The sequence below is a fragment of the Hyperolius riggenbachi genome, chromosome 1, assembly GCF_040937935.1.
Source record: "Hyperolius riggenbachi isolate aHypRig1 chromosome 1, aHypRig1.pri, whole genome shotgun sequence".
In the NCBI taxonomy this organism is placed as follows: Eukaryota; Metazoa; Chordata; class Amphibia; order Anura; family Hyperoliidae; genus Hyperolius; species Hyperolius riggenbachi.
Window position 1 is genome coordinate 238,633,056 of NC_090646.1, and position 27,251 is coordinate 238,660,306.

The window sequence follows — 27,251 nt, forward strand, 5'->3', positions numbered from 1 at the left end:
ATGATGTCCTCTATGCCACTATGATTGGACATAATAGAGGCGCCCTATCCTTCAAACTGTTCCACTATGTGTTCCAGTGAGTGAGCAAGCTAATGCCCCATAGATTACACAAAGAACATTTGGAGATAAAGTGCCCCGCCTATCATCTATGTCACAGTGTGTATAGTGTAGACAAGGAAAAAATCCTACGGTGTTCAACCCTTGATGGGCTGCTGAGTTCATATGGTCCAATAACTGCATGTACCAGCTAGTTCCATAAGGAGGGTGGGTGTTTTTTATATAACATAAATGGAACCAGATAAAATGCCACTATTGAAAGAAAACTATGTTTCAAAAACCCAAATGTTTTTTAATGTTATATTTATTTACAATTTTAGGAATTCTTAGAATTATCTTTATGTGGACCACTGTAAAATGACACATCCTTTCCGCCCAGAGCTTCATCTAACACATTATCTTTGGATTATCTAAAATTAAATGTAACCCTTGTGTCTTCTATACGGAATCGTGTAACATCCTCGACAGATACAATGTTGGGCACTCTGCTGAATTAACATGTAGGAATGGAATGTGGCCCATGGGTGGATACTACTACATTACGAATCTAGTTTAGGGCTGGTTCAGATGGACCTTTGGAGGCGTCGCGTTCGTTGGCATCGCATTCGTGAGCTTTCAGCAGCATTCGTGTTGCGTTTGGATGCGGTCGCGTTTTTTCTTCCCCTAGGGGGACATTAGCCGTTGCGGTTATCCGCCCCTGGAAGCTACATGTAGCTTCCAGGGGCTCCTTGAACGCCAGGGAAAAATTGGGACCCGAATGCCGCGTTCGTGTAAACGTGCTTGAAAGCTTGGTACAAACGCTCCCATTCACTTGAATGGGAGCGTTTAACACCAAGCCCCGAACGCTGGCTGTAAACGCTCTGCAAGCGTCCGTCTGAACCAGCCCTTACACCAGTAGGTTTAATATATAAAACAGTGATGAGTTCTCACTCAGTTTAGATGACTAAGATGTCTAAAGAATTCATTATAAGTGGATCCGCTCGATTTATAAATGGAATAACTGGACAAAGACTCTCCATATCTCTAACAAACTCCATGATATTGAAATGTGAACCAACTCATATGGAAAAAATATTGTCCATATGTGTATGTCCAATCATTGCCCATCTGTCTTCTAGATTGGTCACCCCTTTAACTCACACATCGAGGACTTCTCACGAGTGTCACCTCTCCTTTGGAACTCTTTCCCACAGCCTTTCCATCATGACAAGCTTCAGACAATCTTATAATTTGGTATAGCTCACGGTCTCATCCACTAACCTCTTTGTCTCCTCCCCTTGTGTCCCCTACTACCCTGTAAGCTTGCTAGGGCAGGGACCACCTTCTAGAGTTTCTTCTTTCTGTTGTACTTTATCAAATGAACATGGGTAAGTATTGATGATGTTTCAAACCACACATGAACTATGTATGTATTGTGTTGCTGGATGTGCTGCTTGTACTGTGCATTGAACTACTCATGTATCTATGCTCCCCTCCATTATCTGTTTTGTACTCTGTACAGTGCTATGGAAGATGTTGGGACTATATAAATAAATAATAACAATCAACATCCCTCTGTGTGACTAACATGGTGCTTGCCAGGAATACACATCTTCTTCCAACTCTTCCTTACCAACTAGATCATTTAATCTCCCATTCAAATCATCACTATTATTATCCAACTTTAAAAGCTATTGTTGTATTCACAGGATCATTAGTAGCATTGAAACCAAAAACACCATATTCAATTTTAGATTTCATATATGACAAAATTGTTCATCTTTAGGAAAACGTATAGGACTAACATTAGATTGCTTTCCTCTTGGCGTGTGACCAAACCTATATTTAGCCAACATTTCTGCATGTAATCTGAGACAGGCATATCTCACAACTTTTTGAGGAAAGGAGGGACACTTTAAAGACATGCCCCTGCCATACCTTTAACCACATCCCCATCACAGCCCTCGCCATGCATATCATAAAGAATTCAGATTCAAAAGATGTAGTTTTATTATTGAGACCACACTGGTAATCTCTACCATCATTAGTTTTTTTTCATTTTAATATTTGAAAATAAGAAATATACAGTGGCTCTCAAAACCATGGAGATGATAATAGACTTTAGGATACACCCCCCCAGCACCTCCCCTTAACCATAAATGGATCCACAATAACCCAAGGTAGAGTCAATCAAGTTTCTTGGGTCCACAATCTCACACAACCTAAAATCAGACAACAACACTGCCACTATTGTCAAGAAAGCGCAACAGAGGATGTACCATCTACGCCAGCTGAAGAAGTTTGGGCTACCTCAAAATTTAATGGTGCAGTTCTACACTGCAATCATCAAATCCACCATAACATCATCTATGACAGGATGGTTCAGCTCCTGCTCAACATTAGAAAAGGTGAGGCAGCAGTGCATCATCCGAACAGCGGAAAGGATAATTGGCTGTAGCTTACCTTCCCTGCAGGATCTTTACGCTAGCAGGTGCAGAAAGAGAGCAACCAAAATTGCCTCTGACCCCTCTCACCCAGCTCACTCCATCTTCCAGCTCTTGCCTTCAGGAGTAAGATTCCGATCAATCGCTACCAAAACCTCTAGACACAGGAACAGCTTTTTTCCTCAAGCGGTATCCATACTAAATGCAGAACCCCGCTAGAGCTGCTAGGACTTGAAAGTAATCAGCACGGAACTGTAAATGAACAATTCTCACATTGCTTACTATACTTGCATAATGTCCTTGACTTGTAATATACACACTGTCTGTCCTTGTATTGTTTTTGTTTGTGTTTGTTAAGCAACTGCCAAGACAAATTCCTTGTAGGTGCGAACTTACTTGGCGAAAATAAAATTGATTCTGATTCTGAAAAGTATTTGGCCCCCTTGACGTTTTCCACATTTTGTCACATTACTGCCACAAATATGAATCAATTTTATTGGAATTCCACGTGAAAGACCAATACAAAGTGGTGCACATGTGAGAAGTGGAATGAAAAGCATACTTTATTCCAAACATTTTTTTTTACAAATAAAGAACTGCAAAGTCGGGTGTGCGTAATTATTCAGCCCCCTTTGGTCTGAGTGCAGTCAGTTGCCCATAGACATTGCCTGATGAGTTCTAATGACTAAATAGAGTGCACCTGTGTGTAATCTAATGTCAGTACAAGTACAGCTGCTCTGTGACGGCCTCAGAGGTTGTCTATGTGAATATTGGGAGCAACAACACCATTAAGTCCAAAGAACACACCAGACAGGTCAGGGATAAAGTTATTGAAAAGTTTAAAGCAGGCTTAGGCTACAAAAAGATTTCCAAAGCCTTGAACATCCCACGGAGCACTGTTCAAGCGATCATTCAGAAATAGAAGGAGTATGGCACAACTGTAAACCTACCAAGACAAGGCCGTCCACCTAAACTCACAGGCTGAACAAGGAGGGCGCTGATCAAAAATGCAGTCAAGAGGCCCATGGTGACTCTGGACGAGCTGCAGAGATCTACAGCTCAGGTGGGGGAATCTGTCCGTAGGACAACTATTAGTCGTGCACTGCACAAAGTTGGCCTTTATGGAAGAGTGGCAAGAAGAAAGCCATTGTAACAGAAAAGCATAAGAAGTCCCGTTTGCAGTTTGCCACAAGCCATGTGGGGGACACAGCAAACATGTGGAAGAAGGTGCTCTGGTCAGATGAGACCAAAATTGAACTTTTTGGCCAAAATGCAAAGCGCTATGTGTGGCGGAAAACTAACACTGCACATCACTTTGAACACCCCATCCCCACTGTCAAATATAGTGGTGGCAGCATCATGCTCTGTGGGTGCTTCTCTTCAGCAGGGACAGGGAAGCTGGTCAGAGTTGATTGGAAGATGGATAGAGCCAAATTCTTGGAAGAAAACCTCTTGGAGTCTGCAAAAGACTTGAGACTGGGACGGAGGTTCACCTTCCAGCAGGACAACGACCCTAAACATAAAGCCAGGGCAACAATGGAATGGATTAAAACAAAACATATCCAAGTGTTAGAATGGCCCAATGAAAGTCCAGATCTAAATCTAATTGAGAATCTGTGGCAAGATCTGAAAACTGCTGTTCACAAATGCTGTCCATCTAATCTGACTGAGTTGGAGCTGTTTTACAAAGAAGAATGGGCAATGATTTCAGTCTCTAGATGTGCAAAGCTGGTAGAGACATACCCTAAAAGACTGGCAGCTGTAATTGCAGCAAAAGGTGGTTGTACAAAGTATTGACTAAGGGGGCTGAATAATTACGCACACACCACTTTGAAGTTATTTATTTGTAAAAAAAATGTTTGGAATCATGTATGATTTTCGTTCCACTTCTCACATGTACACCACTTTGTGTTGGTCTTTCACGTGGAATTCCAATAAAATTGATTCATGTTTTTGGCAGTAATGTGACAAAATGTGAAAAACTTCAAGGGGGCCGAATACTTATGCAAGCCACGGTATCAATTTAATTGATGAGAACAAAGTTTACAGTCAGTTAAAAACATTTTTCAGTAGAAAAAGAAATATATGTACACAGATCTGTACATCAGTCCTGAAAGAGGGACAAACAGGAGAGAAAGAGGGACAGATGGATTTGGTTCCCAAAGAGGGAAAGTTTGAAGCTATGCACAAGAGTCCTCAACCACTGTACCGCGGACTAGGAATGAGCTGTGGGTTGTGCCAAATCGGATGCAGAAGAAATAAAGTTATTTAATTTACATTAGTCTGCAAGTAATTTTATTTTGAAAAGAGACCTGTTCTGTCTGTGCCCCCTTCCCACACTTGTCTCGGAGCTGAGGGAGCAGAATTAGCATTATCCTATAAACAACCACATGATGAAAAAATGACACAAAGCTGTTTTATTATGTGCTTGAATATCTACTTTCTATTAGGAATTGTCTTAGGAACTTTCACTGACATCTACAATGTAATCTTCAATTACACACAACAGTAACAGAATAATAACTCTTCACCCAAATCCAGAATCTGCTAACGAATCTATTAGCTGATATTATGCATATGGAGGAACTGCCATGATTATATACTACTAAGAATCACAATACATTTTTATTCCTGACCTTATGCCAACTGCGTAGTTGACTAATTATAGAGATAGGTACAGAAAGTCTTAAAGTGTCTTTACACTATGCGTAATTCCTCGCTAGAATTGATTACTGTGATCAAATCTAAGGATTGATGCCCCAACATGCCCCCCAATCATAATTTTGATCAATTTGTGGATGAAATCAATCAACATTATGAATCGGACAGAACTTTTTGTGGTAGTTGAAAGGGGGCAGGCTGGGTGCAGCAGTACCCATGCGGGTGCGCTACAGCCAGTAATGGGTTCCTAGTAAGGCGCTCCGTGCTGTTTTCTTCTTTCATTTCCTGGTACCCGGGTCAAAGGGTACAAGCACCGGGAGAGGACGGAAGCACACAGGAAGCCCCTGCAGAAGAGGCAAGTGTGACTTCGATCCACTGCACTAATACTCTGCGGGGGCCCTGAGGAGAACAGTATTAGCAGGGGGACCCCTGGGAAGCAGCAGTAATTGATTTATAATAGATTTCTTGCTGATGTGCAGTGTGTGGCAGCAATAGACAGCTCTCTGATCAGATGTCGATCAGAGAGGCATCTATCTTTTGGGCATCTCGGGAGAAAGTCTGCCAGCGTATGGCAGACTTCGCCTAACCAAATACAAAACTATTCCTATGTCATTAATGCTACAAGGAAAATAATCAAGAGAGAATCTCAACAAATACAGCACAGAGTAAAAAAAAATACCAGAGAGGAAAAATTTAAAATAAAAACAGCAAAAATAAAAAGAAAGAAAGGTAATTATGAAAGGCAGAAAGAAACAGAAAAAAAAATGAAAAAGGAAGGAAGGAGGGAAGATTGAAAAAAATGACAGCACACATTATTTCTGTTTGGCATAGCCAAAAAATAGTTTTTTCTGTTACCAATTATGAACTTTAATTTGCTTCCCTCTTCAGCATGTAACGGACAAAATCTTTCTCAGACAAAGAAAAAGTGTTTTGCTACAGTGAGAAAAAGACAGAATGTTGCTTAAATTTGTATTGTCATTCTTCACTTATTGTCCAGGTGGTACCCAGGTCTCAAGATACTGGTCTGAGTGAGCTAGTACAAGAAGCGAGGGAAAATCGCCTCAATGAGGAAACAAACAAAATTAATGAAGAAATGTAAGGCTGATTTCACACTGTACCAGATTGATCCGTTTCTATTTAAATGGATCCGTTTCTTACAATGGCTTCAGTTTTTCATCTGATCTGTCCATTCTGGTTTGCATCGCCACACACTCGGTACCTGTTACCATCTTTTTCTCTTTCCTCCACTGCTGCTGTTTGGGTTTTCTGCACACGAGAAATGCTGGTATTCAGGGAGGATTTTCATTGTTCCGTTACTTAGTGAACCAATGAGAATCCTCCCTTGTGAGGGACGATTCCCACTGGGCTATTGCAAACCAACGGGGGCCTGATGCTTCTGCTGGGTGCTTTACTGCCATTTCTTACATGCAGGGACCCAAATGAGCAGCGGCAGAGGATGCAAACGGACAACAGCAGGTGAGTATTTTGCTAAATGTACGTGGCAAACAGCTTGGTGAGGATGGACACATCCATTCTCATAGTCTAACGTTAATTCCATCGCCAACTGTTTCATACAGTCGATCCGGAAAAGTCATGTGCAAATAAAATACCATGCATTTTATTTTATCTCATTCGCATGCAATTTTTCTAGCGCAAAAATGCAACACTACAAAGCCTAACTGTGACAGGTACAAAGTAATAGCATAGAAGTGAAGCAGTCCCCGTGAGTAACCAGTAATCAGTTGTAAATTAAACAGGGGTTCTGACTGGTTACTCTATCCATCTGCTCCACTTCATGTATGTATGGCATACACAAAATATTAATCCATTTTTTATGGCTCAGGTTCTTATTTACTATTATTGAATGTGATGTTTATAATCCTGGGAGTGGGGATTTGCCTACTAAAAATAATCTGTAAGAAAAAAAAGTGCCCCTATGTGGTACTTACCTCAGGAGGGGGGAGCCTCCGGATCCTAATGAGGCTTCCCTCATCCTCCTCCGTACCTCCGTTGCAGCGCTGTAAGCACCTAAAGATCCGTCAGGGCTCCAGGTTAATAACAAACCTGTTTGAGCCTCGCGCAGACTCAGTAGTAACTTTTCTTCCAGCTTAGGCGAAAATAGCTGAGCCCAATCAGATGCTACTGTGCCTAAAGGTACACACAGGATTGTTATGAGCCTGGAGCCTACCACTGCCAACAAGCTTGTTGGTGGATTTTCGGTTGCTGACAGCGCTGGAATGGAGGGATGGAGGAGGATGGGGGAAGCCTCATTAGGATCCAGAGGTTCCTCCTCCTGAGGTAACTACCACATAGAGGCACTTTTTTTCCTTACATATTATCTTTAAAGGGATACGTCAGCCTAAACAAACATACTGTCATTAAGTTACATTAGTTATGTTAATAAATAGATAGGTAATATAATCTCTTACCCACCCTGTTTTAAAAGAACTGGCAAGTGTTTTGTGATTTCATGGGGGCAGCCATCTTTTTCATGGCGGCAGCCATCTTTTTGGATGAAAGGAGGTGACAGGGAGCATGAGACAGTTCCAACTGTCTTGTGTTCTGATCACCCCTCCCAGCTGCGTGCGCTAGGCTTCAAATCTCAAAATCAGAATGTAAAAAAACTAATTTGGCCAAAACTGCAGAAGAAGGAGAACAACAACATCAGAAATCCCATCTTGCTTTGCACAGCATCAGGGTAAAAATGCCCGGGCAGTTTTCTTCTGTGCAGCTAAAAATGAGGCTTGAGTAAGAAAAACAACAACAACAAAAAAGTTCTGATGCTGTGAAAATGTTAAAGAAACACCAAGCCTTTTCCGTGCTGCTGAGTAGAGTTGTCGCGAACGGTTCCCGAACCGTTCGCCGGCGAACATCTCAGCATCTCTGTGCCCTGTACTACTTCCGGGTTATATGACCTGGAGTAGTACGCCTGCGCTGGCCCGGTGGTGCGCGTCCTAGATCGCCCGGCGAACGGTTCGGGCCATCTCTACTGCTGAGTAGATTTTTAGTCTGGAGGTTCACTTTAACTATCTTCTAATTGAATGTTATGTAAAATCTTGACTCTTCAGGCTTTTAAACATTAGCATTGCTGGAAAACAGACATATTTATAGTACTATGTCCGTAAGTGTGTTGTGTTTTTATTCATTATTTTGTAATTAAATCTTCTGCTGATCCTGATAAAGATGACCCTAGGATCGTCGAAACATGTCGATTTAAGCTAGGAGGGGCGCCCCAGAAGATCCTAGTATAGTACAGTGACTGTTCCTATAGTTGGAAACTATTTGCAAGCTTTTCCCCCGCATCAACACCATCTATCCTGCGGTGGAACGTAGGGAAGCACCACCGCTCTATTCATTGGAGCGCAGGAGGTTAGTGGGAGGAAGTGACGTCATTGGAAATCCGGGCACTGTCGGGCTGTGGAACTTTCAGCCGAGGTAACTAGCGCGGATGCGCTGTCTATGTGGAGAGTGGAGGGACAACGCGGACATTGACACTTTGGGACTGTGTCCTCTGAGGTAATTTATGTGCAAAGTGTGATATCGAGCAGCGCTTTCAGCGATAGTGGAGCCGGCGCAACTGTATGGAAGAAGATACACACTGACATACATTGTGAACACTGGAGTGACTAAGAGCTTCCATGTGGATCAGTAGCTTGATTTTTATAAGGGGAGCTTTTTAAGAGTGACAGTTTTTCTACACTCTCCTGTTTTTTACAGTTATTGATGAGATATGTATTTCTGATTTTCTAGTGTTTTTATGCAACATTTTTATCTGGCATCAGGTGGTCCCTATACATGTGTGCATGGTTTGAGTGCGTGAGTTGTTTATCATTATCGTATTAAAGTGTATTGGTGCTTTGAGAATAAAATTGATACCAGCAATATAAGTTGACATTGGTTTATGTCCAGCACTCCTTTTTAAATACTATCTGGATTCTCTTTTTGAGGTGTAGGGTTGGGTACCCCCACCTAAGTACTAAGGAAGCAGCAGGAAGAGATCTTTTCAGTGTTTTAGTGGGTAATATTTTTGGGTGGTTTACCAAAACCCTGCCATATTTGTTCTTTCATATAGTTATTACTGCAGTACCACCTTTAATAGTATAAATCTTCTGCTTAGTCTACACTACAGTCACAGGGAAAAAAACTAAACAAAAAACAAAACAGAACGCTTCCCATATTACAAAACACATCAGACTCAGGAATGCAATACAATATCACACCAAGCTATTTGCTGTTAAGTATAGCCCATGTAAATATAGAATGGGATATATTATATGATGCAAAGGGTAAGAAGCACAACATCAGCAGAAAAAAATCTGGATTTTCTTTCCTGCCATTCCAAGGCTTACTTTACAGTGAGAATGTGCGCATTTTAAAGGACACCTGAAGTGAGAGGGATATGAAGGCTGCCATATTTATTTCCTTTAAAACAATACCAGTTGCCTGGAATCCTGCTGATCTTTCTGGTATGTAGTGTCTAAATCACCCACCTGCAACAAGCATGTGGTAAATCCAGTCAGACATCTGATCTGCATGCTTGTTCAGGGTCTAAGGCTAAAAGGATTAGCGGAACATCCAGGCAATGTGCATTGTTAAAAAAGAAATAAATGTCAGTCTCCATATCCCTCCCACTTCAGTTGTCCTTTCGAGCCCATTCACACTTAAAAAGCGCAAAACGGTAGCACCTAACGCTACTGTTTTGCGCGGGTGATTTTACCACGATTAGCGTGATAATTTCCCTGTACACTTCCGCGATTCCCAACGATTGGGATCAGTGCTTGTAAAAGCACTGTACAGCGATCGCACAAGAACTGCGGCAAAATGCTGCAGGTAACACGTTTTTTCGATTACCGTTAATCGTGAAACGCCCGCGATCTGCGGCAATTGCAGCAGTGCAATCATTACCATTAGGTTTCTATAGTGTTAGCACATTAAAAAGCGATAGGGTTTGGCAATCAGCAGGAATCACCTGCTAATCGCCCTAGTGAGAATGTGCCCTTAATGCACAAGTGTTAAAGGAATACTTAAAGGGATACTGTTGGGGGGTCGGGGGAAATTAAGCTGAACTTACCCGGGGCTTCTAATGGTCCCCCGCAGACATCCTGTGTTGGCGCAGCCACTCACCGATGCTCCGGCCCCGCCTCCAGTTCACTTCTGGAATTTCTGACTTTAAAGTCAGAAAACCAATGCGCCTGCATGCCCGTGTCCTCGCTCCCGCTGATGTCACCAGGAGTGTACTGCGCAGACACAGACCATACTGGGCCTGCACTGTGCGCTCTTGATGACATCAGCGGGATCGAGGACACGGCAACGCAGGCGCAGTGGTTTTCTGACTTTAAAGTCAGAAATTCCAGAAGTGAACTGGAGGTGGGGCCGGAGCATCGGTGACTGGCTGCGCCAACACAGGATGTCTACGGGGGACCATTAGAAGCCCCGGGTAAGTTCAGCTCATTTTCCCCTGACCCCCCTACAGTATCCCTTTAAGGGAAAAAAAATGACATTTACTCACCCGGGGCATCCCTCAGCCCCCTGAAGCTGGATGGTGCCCTCGCAGCCCCGCTCCGATCGTCCTGTCCCCGCCGGCGGCTACTTCCGGGTTCGGCGACAGCCGCCGACAGGCCGGGAACGCGGCTGATTTTCCGTGTTCCCACTCGCTATATGCTGCTATAGCGTATATAGCTACGCTATAGCAGCATATAGCGAGTGGGAACGCGGAAAATCAGCCGCGTTCCCGGCCTGTCCCCGAACCCGGAAGTAGCCGCCAGCGGGGACAGGACGATCGGAGCGGAGCTGCGAGGGCACCATCCAGCTTCAGGGGGCTGAGGGATGCCCCGGGTGAGTAAATGTCATTTTTTTTTCGCTTAAGTATTCCTTTAAGGGCCTGAGCCCACTAACGTAGGTGCGTATGTCCACTTTTCAGCATCTGTAACACTGGTGTGTTGCTGAAGAGCAGACACAAATGCATTAGGCCTCGCTCACATTGGGTGCATCCAGAAACATATTTAAGCGCATGATAAAAAACGCATGCGTTGATCAGCATTTCAGTACATTGTGGTGAGCTTTTTTTAGCGGACCCATGCATTTACATGAGCTTAAACGCGCTTGAATGTGTTTTTGTTCAGCATGTTTTGCTTATTTGATATAACAGTTGTCAATAAAGATTTGTTTTCATTTGAAAATGTTTTTTTTTTAATTAGGGGTAAAAAAAAATCTCCAACGCGCATTGCTATGCACTAAAAAATGCACCCATTCACTTGCGCAGCGCATTTATTCACAGTGCGGCGCACAAAAATTCATGCAACACTACGTTTCTCAAACAGACAGTAACAAAGCGCATAGATGTGAACGTGGTACAATAGAATCAATGGGAAAAGCTGTACTTAGCAAGCGCACAGCATAATGTGCTGTAAAAAGCGTACAGTAAAGTCCCTAGTGTGAGCAAGGCCTTAGGGCCTGTACACACTGATGCGTTTACGCTGCATTTTTAAAATCACACGCGTTTTTTTAAATTTCAAGGTCTTTTGAAAAATCACGAAAATCATGATGACCTGTACACACTGGTGCAATGCATTTTTAGAAAAACGCAACCACAGTGACTGCTGCACCTTGTAAATCTTTATGTTCCGTTTTTTAGGTAAACAATTAGGAAGCCAGGAAAAGATAGCCTCAGCAAAATCACAAGCGCATCACAAGCGCACAAAAACAGCAAGTAGAAATTTGATTAAAAAACGCAATTGCATCACAATTCACTTACGCTTGCTATTTTCAGTGTGTACAGGCCCTTAGTGGGCTCAGCATTTGTATAGCAAAGTTTTGGGTTCACAGCATTTATGTGCACAAGCAAAAACTGATCCATAGGGAAGCAGAATATTCCCTCATCAGGTATCCATTGCATAAAAGCCATCTCAACCTTCTCACTGTAAACTGGCCCTAAGTTCTGCCCTAAACAGACATAATTTTGTCAAATGCAAGAAAATATTTGCCACTGATTATGCCTCTGTCACCATAGCCATGAGCTTAAATCTCACATGACAGATCCCCTTGCTAGAGACTAGTGAGTTGTGAGATATTGTTTCACAGATGAAAGCTAACTTTTCCTGTCCTCCTTGTTAGCTAATGCTTTATCCATTTATTGCTAGTGGACTTCAGATGGTTCGCATTTCCTTTGTAAATGAAAAAGTAAAAAATGTATTCTTACCTGTAATGGAAGCAGAAAATGTTGAAAATATAAAAAGAAAAAACAGTATCGTTAATGGTATCATTGTTTGGTATCCCCTGGCTCCAAACGTAGCCTAAGTAGTGTGTGCCGGTTGTCACAGGGCAGAGATTCGCCAAGTAAAAGAAGACTGAGAGAGGAGAACAGTGTTTATCTAGATGTAGTAAAGGTCATAATCCAAACTCCAGGCATTGCATTTGTTGACTAAAGGTCTTTTTGTTAATCATTAGTTTGAAAAAAGTTTTAAATGATACCTTCATTGTTTAAACTGTTGTTCTCTGCATTGTTTCACACAAATTGTGTTTGTTAAATATAAAGGTCAAGATGGGGGGGGGGGTGATTTCTGTATACTGTTGGTCTAATATCACATATCGATATGCTATTTTCTTTGCCTGGGTGATGATCCCTTTATGAAGAAGCCACAAGGATATTGCTCATTCAGTCTTTGGGATTGCGCCATTCTGGCACCCAGTGTTGTTTGTAAAGATGTTTCTGCATTCATCCTCCTCTAAGGCCTTAAATGTATATGAATATGCATTATTAAATTCACTGTGTGTACAGCAGCCCCTGACGAGCGACCTTCGCTTGGCTAGCAATCCGACTCTTTGTCTGCACTATATTGGCCCAGCGATTTCACCCAAGGGATCGGGACTTGAATCCTGATGGGCGATATCAGTCAATAAGTGTGTACGAGCCTTGAGGGCCCTTTCACACTGGGGCTTAACGCTCCACACTGCATCCTAATGAACATCTATGGGGGAGTTCTCACACCCCACGTTGTGGTACGTTGCGCTGGAAGTGCCCTATCTAACGCGGGTCTATACCTACGGTACAGTAAAGCTCCTGCGGCGACCTGCACCGGCCTGCGTCGGACGCAAAGTCATGTAACTCTATGGTAATGTGCATCTATCTAAAAAACTCGCCACAGTTTTCAGTGTCGCTCATGCGCGGAAGTGTATTTTAGCAATACGCTTCCGTGCACGTCATCGATTGCCCAACACAAAGTCACTGGCTTGGCCGGATGCCAGTTGGGGATTACCATATACTAACGCCGCAATCCTCAAAAGCCTGTTTTTGGCCTACAGGGAACAGTAACTGAATCTTAAAAAAAAAAAAAAAAGTTTAACTTACCTGGGGCTTCTACTAGCCCCCTACAGACATCCTAAACCTGCGCCGGGACAAACCGATCCTATGGTCCCTTACAGCAAGTCAGTTTCGGTTTTGCTGACTGGCCAGTCGATGGCCACTGCATCTGGCTGAATACGTCCTCGTTCACACTGCCATATCCAGAAGCGTCCTGCGCAGTATGAGATTTTCTAATACTGCGCATGCACAGGACGCTGGGAGCATAATCGAGGACGCACGCAGCCAGGGCCACGCAGGTGCAGTGGCTATCGACTGGCAAAACCGAAACTGACGCACTGCAGGGGAACCGGAGGAGCGGTTTGTCCCGGCGTGGGCACAGGACATCTGCAGGGGGCTAGCAGGAGCCCCAAGTAAGTTAATTTCTTTTTTTTCAATTCAATGAAGATTCCCATTAACAGAGACTCCCACAAATTTGTTTACATTGTTTACTGGGGCGAGCAGGCTTTTTACATGGGCTGATATGGATGTCTGCATCACTAGTAAATGCCAGCAAATTTCCTGCAGCAGGCCTGAGCCACCTTCTGATGTGACATGACATCCTTAATAGGGATGAGCGAGATTGTCGCTGGAAAGTTCACAAGATTTTTGCTGAACTTCAGATCGTTCTACGACAAACTCACAAATCAGTTTTGCGAAAGTTGCACATTCGATTAGACAAAACACTCCTAATTTGAAGTGCAATTATTGAAAAACAAAGTGAAATGATCAATAAATCAGGTCTTTCTATCAAAATGAAGGACTACGATCATGTCAATGCTAATAAGGTACAATTTACAACAGTTTACATGAAAAATCTGCATCCTTATCTATTGACTGCCAGGCTTCACAAAAATCTTGCTAAGTGAGTAAGTGAGGGTGGGGCAAGTTCGCTGCAAGGTCAAATTTTGCTTGCTCATCCCTAATCCTTAAAGTGCACCTGAGACATATAATCTAGCAGTTTTTATACTTACCTGGGGCTTCATTCAGCCCCATGCAGGTCATGGGCTCCATTGCCATCCTCGTGTGCCCCTCTGTTCCTTTGCTGTCTCCCCCAGTAAATTTTCCTGTCTTGCTTCAACGTGCATTTGCAACTTGGCCATGCTCCTGTAGCCGGGAGCGTCCTGCACCTGCACAGTTACTACTGCACAGATGCAGAATGGCTTGGGCCATTATAGTATATACTGAGAAAATAAAAAAGGAGGATGGGAAAACAACGGGAGCCCAATCTCGTGTATTATCTCACGTGTGGTACGGTCGATGTAAAAAATAATTGTATATACTCACAAAGCCCGGTTGCACCTGAGGCAACCAATCCAAATCGCAAGTGGGGAAGTACCGTCCCCACTCGGCATTGTGATGTTGCTTTCGTGGTCGCAGCTCCTTAAAATAGTCCACCACCTGCCAAGGTGGTGGTTTCCTCTGATCCCAGTGGAGAAAAGACAAAGCAAGACGTTAGGAGGCGCCCTAGGGGGTACTTATCAAATAATTTGTATACCAATAGATCAGAATATATATGTATATTAACAATGGAAGCTGTATCAGTATAAGCCAATTAACTGTAGGATAATATGGAATGATCCTACCTTAGTAAGTAGTCACTCTCAGTAAATAGAACAAAATTCTTTAATGGGGCACTTTAAATGACAACGCGTTTCGCGGTACACATCGCTTCATCAGGTCGTGTATTGTGCCTATATGTGAAGTATCCCAGAGTCGGGCGTCTGTCTATCGTCTTGCTTTGGGCCATTATAGGAGCGCGGTGGGCATGCAGCTGGGCCACGCATGCGCGGTAAAGCATGACTGGCCGTGTCTGGAAAATATACTAGGGGCCAGGGGAGACAGCGGAGAAACAGATGGGCCCAGGAGTATCCCACAACCTGCATGGGGCTGGAGGAAGTCCCAGGCAAGTATAAAAGCTGCTAGATTAGATGTCTTAGGTACACTTTAAGGATGAGGGCCCTTTCACACCAGGGCGGTGCAGTGTTTCTACCACACCCCACCACCAGGCAATGAAAGTCTATGGAGACTATCATACTTCCGCGGTACAGGGCAACACGGGCAACACAACGGAAGTGACGTTTTCACCACATCCCCGTCACAGGTTCAGAACTACGTTACCGCACGGCTTCTGCGTCAAGTTGCGGCAATCTGCATTGGCGAAGTCATGTTAGTCTATGGCGACGCTTGGATTTGTAAAAAATTTGTGAGGGGGTGTCACGGCACGCATGCGCGGAAGTGTATTTTTACTACACGCTTCCGTGCAGTTCCGCATACCCCAAAGCAGGAAGCGACCGCAAGCCGCAATCTCACTTAGCAAGATTGTTGTGAACAATGAATTTCATGTTGTCAGAGCATTTGAAGAAGTGATAGGGTGACATCAATCATTATACTCTGTTCTACTCCACAAGCGCACAAGGTGTGTCTAAAGGCCCATACCCACCACTCGACGATCAGAAATTTTTTAGGGATGAGCGATCCTTTCCGTGATCTCGTGACATCGATATAGACACTCGATCACAAGAACAACATTTAGCAATGCACGGCAATAACACAGATCGGATCTTTAAGATCCTTGACGACTCAGCGCAAAGTACTGTGATCGCTTGACTTCCTGTTCGCACCCATCGTGTGCCATCATATGACGTTGCATGTATGTGCCGGCCGGAAGGTGGATTATGGAACACTTGTAGTCGGGGGGGGGGGGGGGGGGGGGGTCATCTCTAGATCCATCTTCCTATGTCGGGTGGTGAGTATTTAGCTAGTATTTAGCTTTAGACTCAACTTGAGATAGAAAACAGTCTCTTTCACACAGGATGATGCAGGCAGGGAATTCACTGCCAGACAGCTGCTTTAGCTAACTGGGCACTTGCTAGCATCCATCACATTGAGTCACATCTCAGTGTGGCTACACTCAAATTGCACTCAGTTTTTTCTTTTCAGTTTGGTCCACACATTATCTTAACCAGTTACTGACCTCTGGTATGCATACAGTGGTGTGAAAAACTATTTGCCCCCTTCCTGATTTCTTATTCTTTTGCATGTTTGTCACATTTAAATGTTTCTGCTCATCAAAAACCGTTAGCTATTAGTCAAAGATAACCTAATTGAACACAAAATGCAGTTTTAAATGATGGTTTTTATTATTTAGTGAGAAAAAAAACCTCCAAATCTACATGGCCCTGTGTGAAAAAGTAAAGGTGGTTTATTACACCTGAGTTCAATTTCTGTAGTCACCCCCAGGCCTGATTACTGCCACACCTGTTTCAATCAAGAAATCACTTCAATAGGAGTTATTTGACACAGAGAAGTAGACCAAAAGCACCTCAAAAGCTAGACATCATGCCAAGATCCAAAGAAATTCAGGAACAAATGAGAACAAAAGTACTGTAATTGAAATCTATCAGTCTGGTAAAGGTTATAAAGCCATTTCTAAAGCTTTGGGACTCCAGCGAACCACAGTGAGAGCCATTATCCACAAATGGCAAACACATGGAACAGTGATGAACCTTCCCAGGAGTGGCCGGCCGACCAAAATTACCCCAAGAGCGCAGAGAAAACTCATCCGAGAGGCCACAAAAGACCCCAGGACAACATCTAAAGAACTGCAGGCCTCACTTGCCTCAATTAGGGTCAGTGTTCACGACTCCACCATAAGAAAAAGACTGGGCAAAAACGGCCTGCATGGAAGATATCCAAGGCGCAAACCACTTTTAAGCAAAAAGAACATTAAGGCTCGTCTCAATTTTGCTAAAAAAACATCTCAATGATTGCCAAGACTTTTGGGAAAATGCCTTGTGGACCGACGAGACAAAAGTTGAACTTTTTGGAAGGTGCGTGTCCCGTTACATCTGGCGTAGAAGTAACACAGCATTTCAGCAGAAGAACATCATACCAACAGTAAAATATGGTGGTGGTAGTGTGATGGTCTGGGGTTGTTTTGCTGCTTCCGGACCTGGAAGGCATGCTGTGATAGATGGAACCATTAACCTACCCAGCGTTCAATTTCCCCAGGATTTCTGTGCAAACAGTGCTAAAAATTATTTTTAAAACTTTTTTTTTCCTGTAACTTGCCAAAATGTGTCAAGCAAGGGTCTAGTATACAGTGCAGGAGAGTATTGATGTGTATGCATGTTTATACTGTTCACAGCATGTTTTTTTGAATGGACATTTCTGTCCATACCGCTAGGGAGGTTAATTCTACTGTCTGCCAAAAAATCCTGAAGGAGAATGTCCGGCCATCTGTTTGTCAACTCAAGCTGAAGCGATCTTGGGTGCTGCAGCAGGACAATGACCCAAAACCCACCAGTAAATTCACCTCCGAATGGCTGAAGAAAAACAAAATGAAGACTTTGGAGAGGCCTAGTCAAAGTCCTGACCTGAATCCTATTGAGATGTTGTGGCATGACCTTAAAAAGGCGGTTCATGCTAGAAAACCCTCAAATAAAGCTGAATTACAACAATTCTGCAAAGATGAGTGGGCCAAAATTCCTCCAGAGCGCTGTAAAAGACTCGTTGCAAGTTATCGCAAATGCTTGATTGCAGTTATTGCTGCTAAGGGTGGCCCAACCAGTTATTAGGTTCAGGGGGCAATTTCTTTTTCACATAGGGCCATGTAGGTTTTGAGGTTTTTTTCTCACTAAATAATAAAAAACCTCATTTAAAACTGCATTTTGTGTTCAATTATGTTATCTTTGACTAATAGTTAACGGCTTTTGATGAGCAGAAACATTTAAGTGTGACAAACATGCAAAAGAATAAGAAATCAGGAAGGGGGCAAATAGTTTTTCACACCACTGTATTTACGCTCCTGGAAACTTCACTTGCGCACCAGGGGCGTAAAAATGCATACCTGTTTGTTTACCTTGCCATTCCAGGTTGCTGTGCCAGTGCCTCTGTCATTAGTTTCCGCCGTAATCCTGCCGCTCTGTAATCGGTGAATATTCCCTAACCCAAACACAGTGCCTGTGATGAATGAGAGACTGTGTCAGCGAGATGCAGGCTTTCATTCACAAAACCGAAAGTAAACAGTGTTTTAGTGCACTGTTTACAGTACTCGGAAATTAAGTGTAGTGCCATCTTGTGGCCAAAAAGCAAAAATGCACCCACACACACTATTATAAAAAAAAATACATACATTTGTATTAATTTCTTTCATCCCTACCCAATAGTTACCAAAATAAAACACTAAAAAAAAAAAAAAAAAAAAAAAAAAAAAAAAAAAGACATAATTAAAAAAAATACATAAATGGTTACCTTGGGGAATATTTTATATGTATGTCATGAGGGTATATTACTGGTTTGTTTTTGTTTTTTTTGAAAATAAAGGCTTGTAATTATTAATATAATATACAAACCGCTAAACAGAAAAAAAAAAACTTATTTTAAAACAAAATATTATCGCCATACATTATGCTAGGGACGCAATCTAAATGTTGTAATAAACAGGACAAATGGACAAATAAAATGTGTGGGATTTTTCTATTGTAGCACATTTTATTTTAACTATGGCTGAAAACTGAGAAATAATGATTTTATAACACAGTTTTCTTATTATTCCCTTTAAAATGTGTATAAAATAAAATAATTCTTAGCAAAATGTACCACCCCCAAAAAAAACCCTAATTTGTGGTGAATAAAACAATATATGGATTATTTTGATGTTGTGATAAGTAATTATAAAGTTATTGGCGAATGAATGGGAGTGTGATGTGAAAATCGCTCTGGTTTTTAAGGGGTAAAAAACCTGTGGTTGGGAAGTGTTTAAAAGAAGCGCCATGATTCTGTTAATTGATTAGAGTTGTGCAATCATTTCGTGTGTATTAGGGCTCTTTCACACTACAGAGACGCATCACAAATAATCCTCTTCTCTACTGACACTGTGACAATGAACATCTAGGGTTTGTACGTAGCTGTACCGTTAAATGGTGGGTCGAGAAGGGGGGAAGATTTTCTTTGTGGATGTAAAGAACTGAAGCTAAACGTGGACTCTCCATATATAAGTAAGGGGACTGATAAAAACCCTTTAACCAGTCCTTTGTTGGGCAGCAAAGCAGTTTGCAGTGGGGGTTAGAAGAACTCAGTGATGAACCCCCACTTACCATAAACTTGTCTAATTTCGTTCAGGCAAACTGATCAACTCATCACTAACAGCAATGTGTCTACAAATTAATATTGCTTTCTTCGTTAGGTCTCTTGCACCATATCTCCACCTTGTGGCTTAAAGCAGACTCAGTAGTAAATACTTTTCTGCATACAAAATACTTAGGGAGCGTTCACACTTATCCTAATGTTTTATACATGCAATTTTCCACATGCACAATTCTGCATTTGCATTATTCATATTTTTTTTATATGGACTTTTATGTGTGTTTTTGTGATTTGTATATGCATTTTCAAGCAGAATTTTGCATTGCGATTTTTCCATGAATTTCAGTGAAATTCATTTACACGAAAAGCCAAGTGAATTTACACACAAATGATGTTAAGCTTACAGGTGTGTAGTTTCCTGGTTCTGTTTTCTTCCCTTTCTTGAATAAGAGGTAAATCCTCCCCACCCCCACCCCTGTTGTCCCTGGTTGAAAAATGTGACCCTTGAGACTGGCTTGTGGCATTAGTCAGTCCCTTCCCTGCCCCTTGACCACCCTGTTCATGCCCCTTAGCCCCATTCATGCCCTTTCTCTCGCCATGACTCCTGTAACGTCCTCCTGTCTGGCCTCCCTATGAACCAAATCACCCCCCCCATCATGAATTCAGTAGCCAGAATTATTCACTCCTCCCACTGCTCCACCTCTGTAGCGCCTCTCTTTAAATTCCTCTACTGGCTTCCTATCAGCTTCAGAATAAGCTTCAAGATACTGTGTTTGGCCTACAAATCTGTCCACAATACTTGTCTGACCTCTGCTAAGCTATGACAGTAGAGGATGAATGCAAGGGTATAAGAGGAAAGGATGTGGGGGGGGGGGGGGGGGGGGGAAGGAATGAATGGGGGAAATGAGGTCCAAGGACACCAGGAAAACCAACTATGATCTTGATTTGATGGATGGTTTTATGCTTTAGATGCAATGCTTTACAGAACCTAGAATCTAGCTTTCCCATGTAATTTACCAATCTGCTTTGGCGGATTGCTTAATGATAAGTTATAAAGCAATATACAACCAACAGTGCACAACATTATCAGCGTGCAATCAAAATGTCATCAATGCGTGATCCGCACACACCAAATCTCCACTAAGGGAATGAACTCATCCTCTATGTCTGACCTTCATTACATAGGTCAAGCAATGCTTGTGGGATCCTGAAGGTGTCCCCAGCCCTGTGGCATGTATGTTTCCCCAGCCCTGTGGTATTTTCAAAGATTGTGAGTGGGCACACCATTCGCTTCTTAATCGGGTGCTTGGTATTATGGCTTAGGCATGCCAAATGCAAAGTCGAACATCAAGTATACCAGCACTCCATTTTTCCAAAGTAAACGCTCTTTTATTGAGCCATCATATCCACAATGATACCGACAATTGTAACATAGTCATGCAATAAGATGATGCTCCTGCGGGTGAGTTGTATAATATTTATATTCAGATGTCATATAAAGTTAAGCCACTAGGTGTCACCTTGGCTGCGCTACGGGCATAACATTATTTTGGAGTAGTGCGACGTTATCGTCACACTGAAATAATAACGTAATTGTCGCGTTGGTCCACATTGGATGGCTCGTACATGCGGGGTTTATGCGACATTGGCGTTGCATAACTCATATGTTTGTTTAGCAGCGCTGCCTAGCAACGGGAGCTCCACAGTGCGCAGGTTCAAGCCCCGCCAGGCAGCGCGAGATAGATTGCTAGGTTATGGCGAGATGCCGCACTCTGATTAGTCTGGAGGACTTAGCCAGTCAGAGCGCAGAGGCGTGGTCTCCCGTGGTCCCGATACGGTAGAACAGCCTGGTGAGCTGTCAGTGATGAGCAGAAATGGCCGGAGAGCCATGTTTACGCTTGAATACATGGTACAATTAACCCATATATTTCATAAGGAGCATATTGTGATGAGGCTGCAACAGGTAAGATGTAATAAATGATGTAGCGCTGTGCGCATGAGCATTGTGATGAGGACGATTATTGCTTTGATGATATGAATTTGTCCCTTTTGCATTTATGTTTACATTGTGAACCCAGGAGATGACATCATTGACTGAGCACTGCTTTGGGTGGGTTGTTTTAGGATTATTGTAGTATATAAGAGTTCACTAGTATGTCTAATTGTAACCACACGCCTTGATGAAGGGGGACCCTGCGAGGCCCCCGAAGCAATTGTCGGCAGTGGTGCTCAGCAGAGCTCGAATATTCGAGTAGCTCGAATATTCGAGCTCTTTTTCAGCTATTCGAGCTCGGTATTCGAGCTCCGAATAGCTGCAGCTATTCGAATGGGCTATTCGCGTACACTCGAATAGCCCATTCACTATTCGAGCTATTCGAGCAAACGGCGCTATTCGAGCTCGGTACCGAGCTCGAATAGCGTCATAGCCCAGATTGATGTCCTTAGAGCCAATCAGAGGGCTCCCAGGCCCTCTGACGGCAGCCAATCACAGAGGGGGACCCTGGCCAGCCCCTACCCTATGTTACGTTTCTCCGTCCTTGCCTGAGACTTGCATAGAGAGAGAGTTGCTCCTTTGTGCTTTGGCTTAGCAAGAGCTTTATTGTGGTCATTTACCTAGCGTTTTTGCTCACATACACCTCCTATACACACCTATATTGTTGTTAGTTAGTTAGACATTGTATTTTAGTTAGTAGCTTTTGTGTTACATAGAGACAGGCCAGCTGCTGCAGGCTTACAGCTTTAGGCCTCAGGGCCTGCCTGTGTGGGCAGCTGTCCTCCTGTCCTCTGTTTATTTCTCTCATCTATACCAGTATTTCTGCTGTCCTTTACTACTGATTGTATTAGTATTGTAGTTATATACTGTAACTGTACTAGGACACTCACTGTCACTGTTCATAGGCTACTAGCTGCTCCTGCGTGTGTGCACTCACTGTCTGTGTACACACTACACACACTCTATTTCCAAGTTCTGATAACTGATTGATTATTGTAATTGAATATTGTAATTAGTTAGTTGTACTCACTGTTACTACTTACTGTACTAGGAGTCTCGGACACTCAGTCACTGTTCATAGGCTACTAGCTCCTGCGTGTGTGCACTCACTGTCTGTGTACACACTACACACACTCTATTTCCTTCTGATAACTGATTGATTATTGTAATTAGTTAGTTGTACTTACTGTTACTACTTACTGTACTAGGAGTCTAGGACACTCAGTCACTGTTCATAGGCTACTAGCTCCTGCGTGTGTGCACTCACTGTCTGTGTACACACTACACACACTCTATTTCCTTCTGATAACTGATTGATTATTGTAATTAGTTAGTTGTACTTACTGTTACTACTTACTGTACTAGGAGTCTAGGACACTCAGTCACTGTTCATAGGCTACTAGCTCCTGCGTGTGTGCACTCACTGTCTGTGTACACACTACACACACTCTATTTCCTTCTGATAACTGATTGATTATTGTAATTAGTTAGTTGTACTTACTGACTGTTACTGCTTACTTACTTACTGTACTAGGGACACTCACTCAGTCACTGTTCATAGGCTAGCTCCTGCGCGTGTTTGCGCGTGCGTGCACTCACTGTCTGTAGTGTACACACACTAAATTTACTTGTGATTACTACTGATTATTGTAAGTTGTAACTGCTAGTTGTACTTCCTGACTGTTACTACTTACTTACTGTACTAGGGACACTCACTCAGTCACCTCACCCACCAACCCACTCCATTAAAGTACCCCACTTTTCACCCGCCCTTTTAAAAAACTTTTGTCTATACGCCCAAAACATCGAAGATGTCTGGAAGTGGCAGCCAGCGCGGTTTGGGCAAGGGGAAGGGCAGCAAGGGAATCAGGAGGAGAGGGAGCAGCATTGTGGCAAGCCGCGGGCGCGGGCGCGCCACCATGCACAGTTCCGCAGCAGCAGCAGCAGCGTCAGTGGCTAACATTCCTCCCATAGCCACTGGCCGTGGACGCCTTGGGCGCCGCCCAGCAGGAGCATCTGCAACTCACGCTGCAGAGACACAGCAGCAGCAGCGTGTAGCACCTGCTCCGATTTTCCTCCAGCCGGGTCGGAAACGTCCCATTGAGGAAAAGCATGCAGACACTGTGGTGCAACTCATGACGGAGGATGAGCAGCCCGCCATCAGCTCTGCATCTGAGGCCTCCACCCTCACCACCACCACCACCACCCCTGTTCGCAGCAGCCGCCAAGCAGGGTCTGGGGAGGAGGCCAGTTCACCGTCACTCGCCGACCTGTCATTCAGCAGTCTTTTGACCCCAGGCATCATGAGTAAATTGTCTGCTGTTGTTGGCGATCTTGAGGAGGAGATGCTGATGGGCACTTTGGGGGATGAGGGATTGGACAGCAAGACTGTGGCGACAGTCAAGCAGCCCATCCATGCATCAGGAGAGGAGTTTGGGGGGTCCTCATCCCAGCAGGACATGTTTCAGGAGGGGGAGGATGTTGATGACCCGGTGACAGACAGAGACTGGGTGCCACCACCTCCAGGGGATGTCGTCCTCAGCAGCTCTGAGGAGGAGGAGGAGGATGCTCTTGCAAGGAGGCGCATCATTGCAAGCATTGGCAGCAGCAGTAGGCAGGTCCCACAGCCTGCTGGTGTCTCAGGCTCAGCAGCAGCAGCAGCAGCAGCATCTGCCAGTACCACCACCAGCCGCACCCAAGCCCCCCAAGCCCCCCCCCCCTCAAACCACCACAGGGAGACAGGCAGCAGCGCTTCCATGCCGTAGGGGGATGTTTCTGTCACCAATCTGGCGCTTTTTCACCATGCCCACAGTGTACAGCAAGTACGCCACTTGCAACCACTGTCAGCGGAAGTTGAGCAGAGGTGCAGACCCCTTAAAGTTCTGCACCAGCTCGCTCATCAACCACCTTGCTGCGAAACATTTCCACCAGCATCAGGAGTTCCAGAGGCTGAAGGCATCTGGTGCTGGCAGTGGCACCACACCCATCACTGCACAGCCTTCAGCAGCAGCAGCAACAGCAGCCACCCGCCCTCCTGCTCCTCCAGCAGCACCAGCAGGAGTGCGGAAACACACTGCTCCTCCCCCCTCTGCAACTCCTGCCGCCGACACTGAGGCCTGTTCTGGCAGCCAGTCCTCAGTGGCCTCCTCCGCTGTGTCTGCTGATTCCCGTGCCAGCAAAAGGCCACGCCAGAGCCTTTTGAGCGAGTCCTTCCAGGGGGTGGTTAGGGCTCTGCCTCCCAGCAGCCGTCGCGTGCGGCAGCTGAACGGCTTGCTGGCACAGGCCATGTGCTCCCAACTCCTGCCGTACACGCTCGTGCAGGAGGGGAGCGACATTCGTGCGCTGCTTGCTTGCGCAGCCCCAGGCTGGCAGCTCCCCAGCAGACACTTTTTCTCCCGCAAGGCCATTCCTGCACTGCACCGCTTTGTGATGGCCAATGTGGAGCGAGGGCTGGAGCACGCGGTTGGTGAAAGGGTCCACGTCACCATGGACTCCTGGAGCAGCCGCTTCGGGACAGGCCGCTACCTGTCCTTCACTGTCCACTGGGTCAGCTTGGTGGAAGGGGGTGAGGATGGGAGAGCAGCAGCGGGCACAGCAGCAGCAGCAACACAGTGGGTGGTGCCACCCCGCAGGGTCAGGGGAACTGCAGCAGGTTCCTCCGATCCTCTGCCATCCTCCGGCACACCTGGCCAAACCCCCCGCCTCAGCAGCAGCGTGAAGGCCCGCCACTGCCAAGCGCTGCTGCACTTGGTCAGCCTTGGGAAGACCAAGCTGACGGCAACCCATGTGTTGGCCAAACTCCAGGAGCAGGAGAGGATTTGGCTGACCCCCAGAGGCCTCAGAGTCGGAGAGGTGGTGGCCGACAATGGGGCCAATCTGGTTGCCGCAATAGACAGGGGAAACCTGACCCACATCCCCTGTCTTGCCCACGTGCTGAACCTGGTGGTGCAGAAGTTCTTGCGCACCTACCAGGGGATGGGCGAACTGCTGGAAACGGCAAGGAACGTTGTGCGTCACTTCCGGCGCTCGGCTGCAGCCTGTGCGAGCCTGGAAGACGTGCAAAAGGAGCTGGATCTGCCACGCCATCGGCTGATCCTTGACGTTCCGACTCGCTGGAACTCCACCCTGGCGATGTTGGAGCGTCTGGTTGAACAGAAGCGCGCTGTCAAACAGTACCTTGCCCTGGCCACTGTTTCCGCCGCTCAGAGAAGGGACAAGACCAGCAACATCCCGTCCATCGTCCCCGATGATGACTGGAGGCACATGCAGCAGGTGTGCTTAGTGCTGGCTCCCTTTCTGCAGGCCACTAACATGGTGAGCAGGGACCATGCTATGGTCTGCGAGTGGGTGCCCCTGGTTTGTCTGCTGAACAGGGCCCTCGATGCTTTGCTGGAACAGGGAGCGGCAGCCTTGGACCAGCAGGAGCGGCAAGCAGCTGCACAGTCCACCTCTGAGGGGGAGGAGGAGGAGGACTTGTTGGAGGTCCCTGACCTTGCTGCTGATGAGGGGGATCAGCACAGTGCAGCTGAGTTGGTGCGGGGGTGGAGAGAGGATGAGGCTGACGAGGCAGAGGAGGAGGATGAGGACAGCAGCACTGCCGTCGATGTGCCAGCAGACGTGGCCCGCCTCTTCCCTATGGCAGCGCACATGCTGACGTGCCTGCGCAGAGACCCCAGGGTGATCCAGATGAAGCAGAGGGAGGACATCTGGATCAGCATGATGTTGGACCCACGCCTCAAGGGGAAGTTGAGCCAGTTCCTGCCGCCTGCAGGAGGAGACCCAGCGCAACAAATAAGGAGCTTGCAGCAGGCCCTTGTTGAGCGCTTGGAGGAAGCCTTCCCCCAGCCTTCCACCCCCACTGTCCAGCAGCCAGCACAGAGGCAGCAGCAGGTGCCTGCATCCAGCAGCAAGCGCCCCACAGACCTGCTGTCTCTCAGCCACGAGCTCTACAGGACTGTAGAGGCTCCGGCAGCAGTGACTAGAGAGGAGGTGCATGCAGCAGCATCCTCCACCGGTCACAGCCAGCGCCTGACCCGCATGGTGGCTGACTACATGGGGTCCTACAGCGGGCTTAACAGCGATGCCCCTGTTGATCCCATGGAGTATTGGGTCAAGCGCCTGGAGATCTGGAGCGAGCTGGCGCAGTACGCCCTGGAAGTGCTGTCCTGCCCCCCTTCCAGCGTGCTGTCCGAGCGCTGCTTCAGTGCAGCTGGTGGTGTGGTCACCGAGAAACGCTCACGTCTGTCTCACAAGTCTGTGGACAGACTGACGTTTCTCAAGATGAACCAGGCGTGGGTGGAAGGCGAGTTCCTGGCCCCTGTTGTCGGCGAGAGGGGGACATGAACTGGCTAAGAACCATCGTTAATGTGCCTTACCACCCTTTACCACCTCCTGGCTCCTGCTCACTAAGCCAGCCTGGTTCACTTTGACTATTACGTCGCCTGCAGCCACACATTTTACACCTACAGTGGGCTGCTGTGTACTGCCCTTCTGCTGTCTGTCTGTGTTTCCCACTGCCAGGGTACACAGATTTACCTTCTGCTGCCACTCTGCCACCAGCTATTACATCAAACAATAGCTATATATCTGTGTAATTTGTTTTACAAACAAAACCAAAAAACCATAAAAAAAAAAAAAAAGGTTTAATTTTTCTGAGGTGCCCGGGTTGAAAACTGTGTTGTCCCAGTTG

The 27,251-nt window shown here is 45.3% G+C and overlaps 1 protein-coding gene across 3 annotated transcripts in view; it reads right to left on the minus strand.

Moving 5' to 3' along the window:
• Positions 1 to 27,251, minus strand: part of MTTP (microsomal triglyceride transfer protein) — a 161,536-nt gene that overhangs the window by 122,430 nt on the left and 11,855 nt on the right. The window contains exon 1 of one of the 3 annotated variants that reach the window (XM_068231816.1): positions 12,340 to 12,466. The exons of 1 other annotated variant lie outside the window; for it this stretch is intronic. In XM_068231816.1, the coding sequence (XP_068087917.1) occupies positions 12,340 to 12,403 (64 nt within the window). In that variant the 5' untranslated portion in view covers positions 12,404 to 12,466. Of the gene's footprint in view, positions 1 to 6,259; positions 6,356 to 12,339; positions 12,467 to 27,251 lie in introns of those variants that run through there. One more of the 3 variants, XM_068231832.1, reaches the window with a different exon arrangement.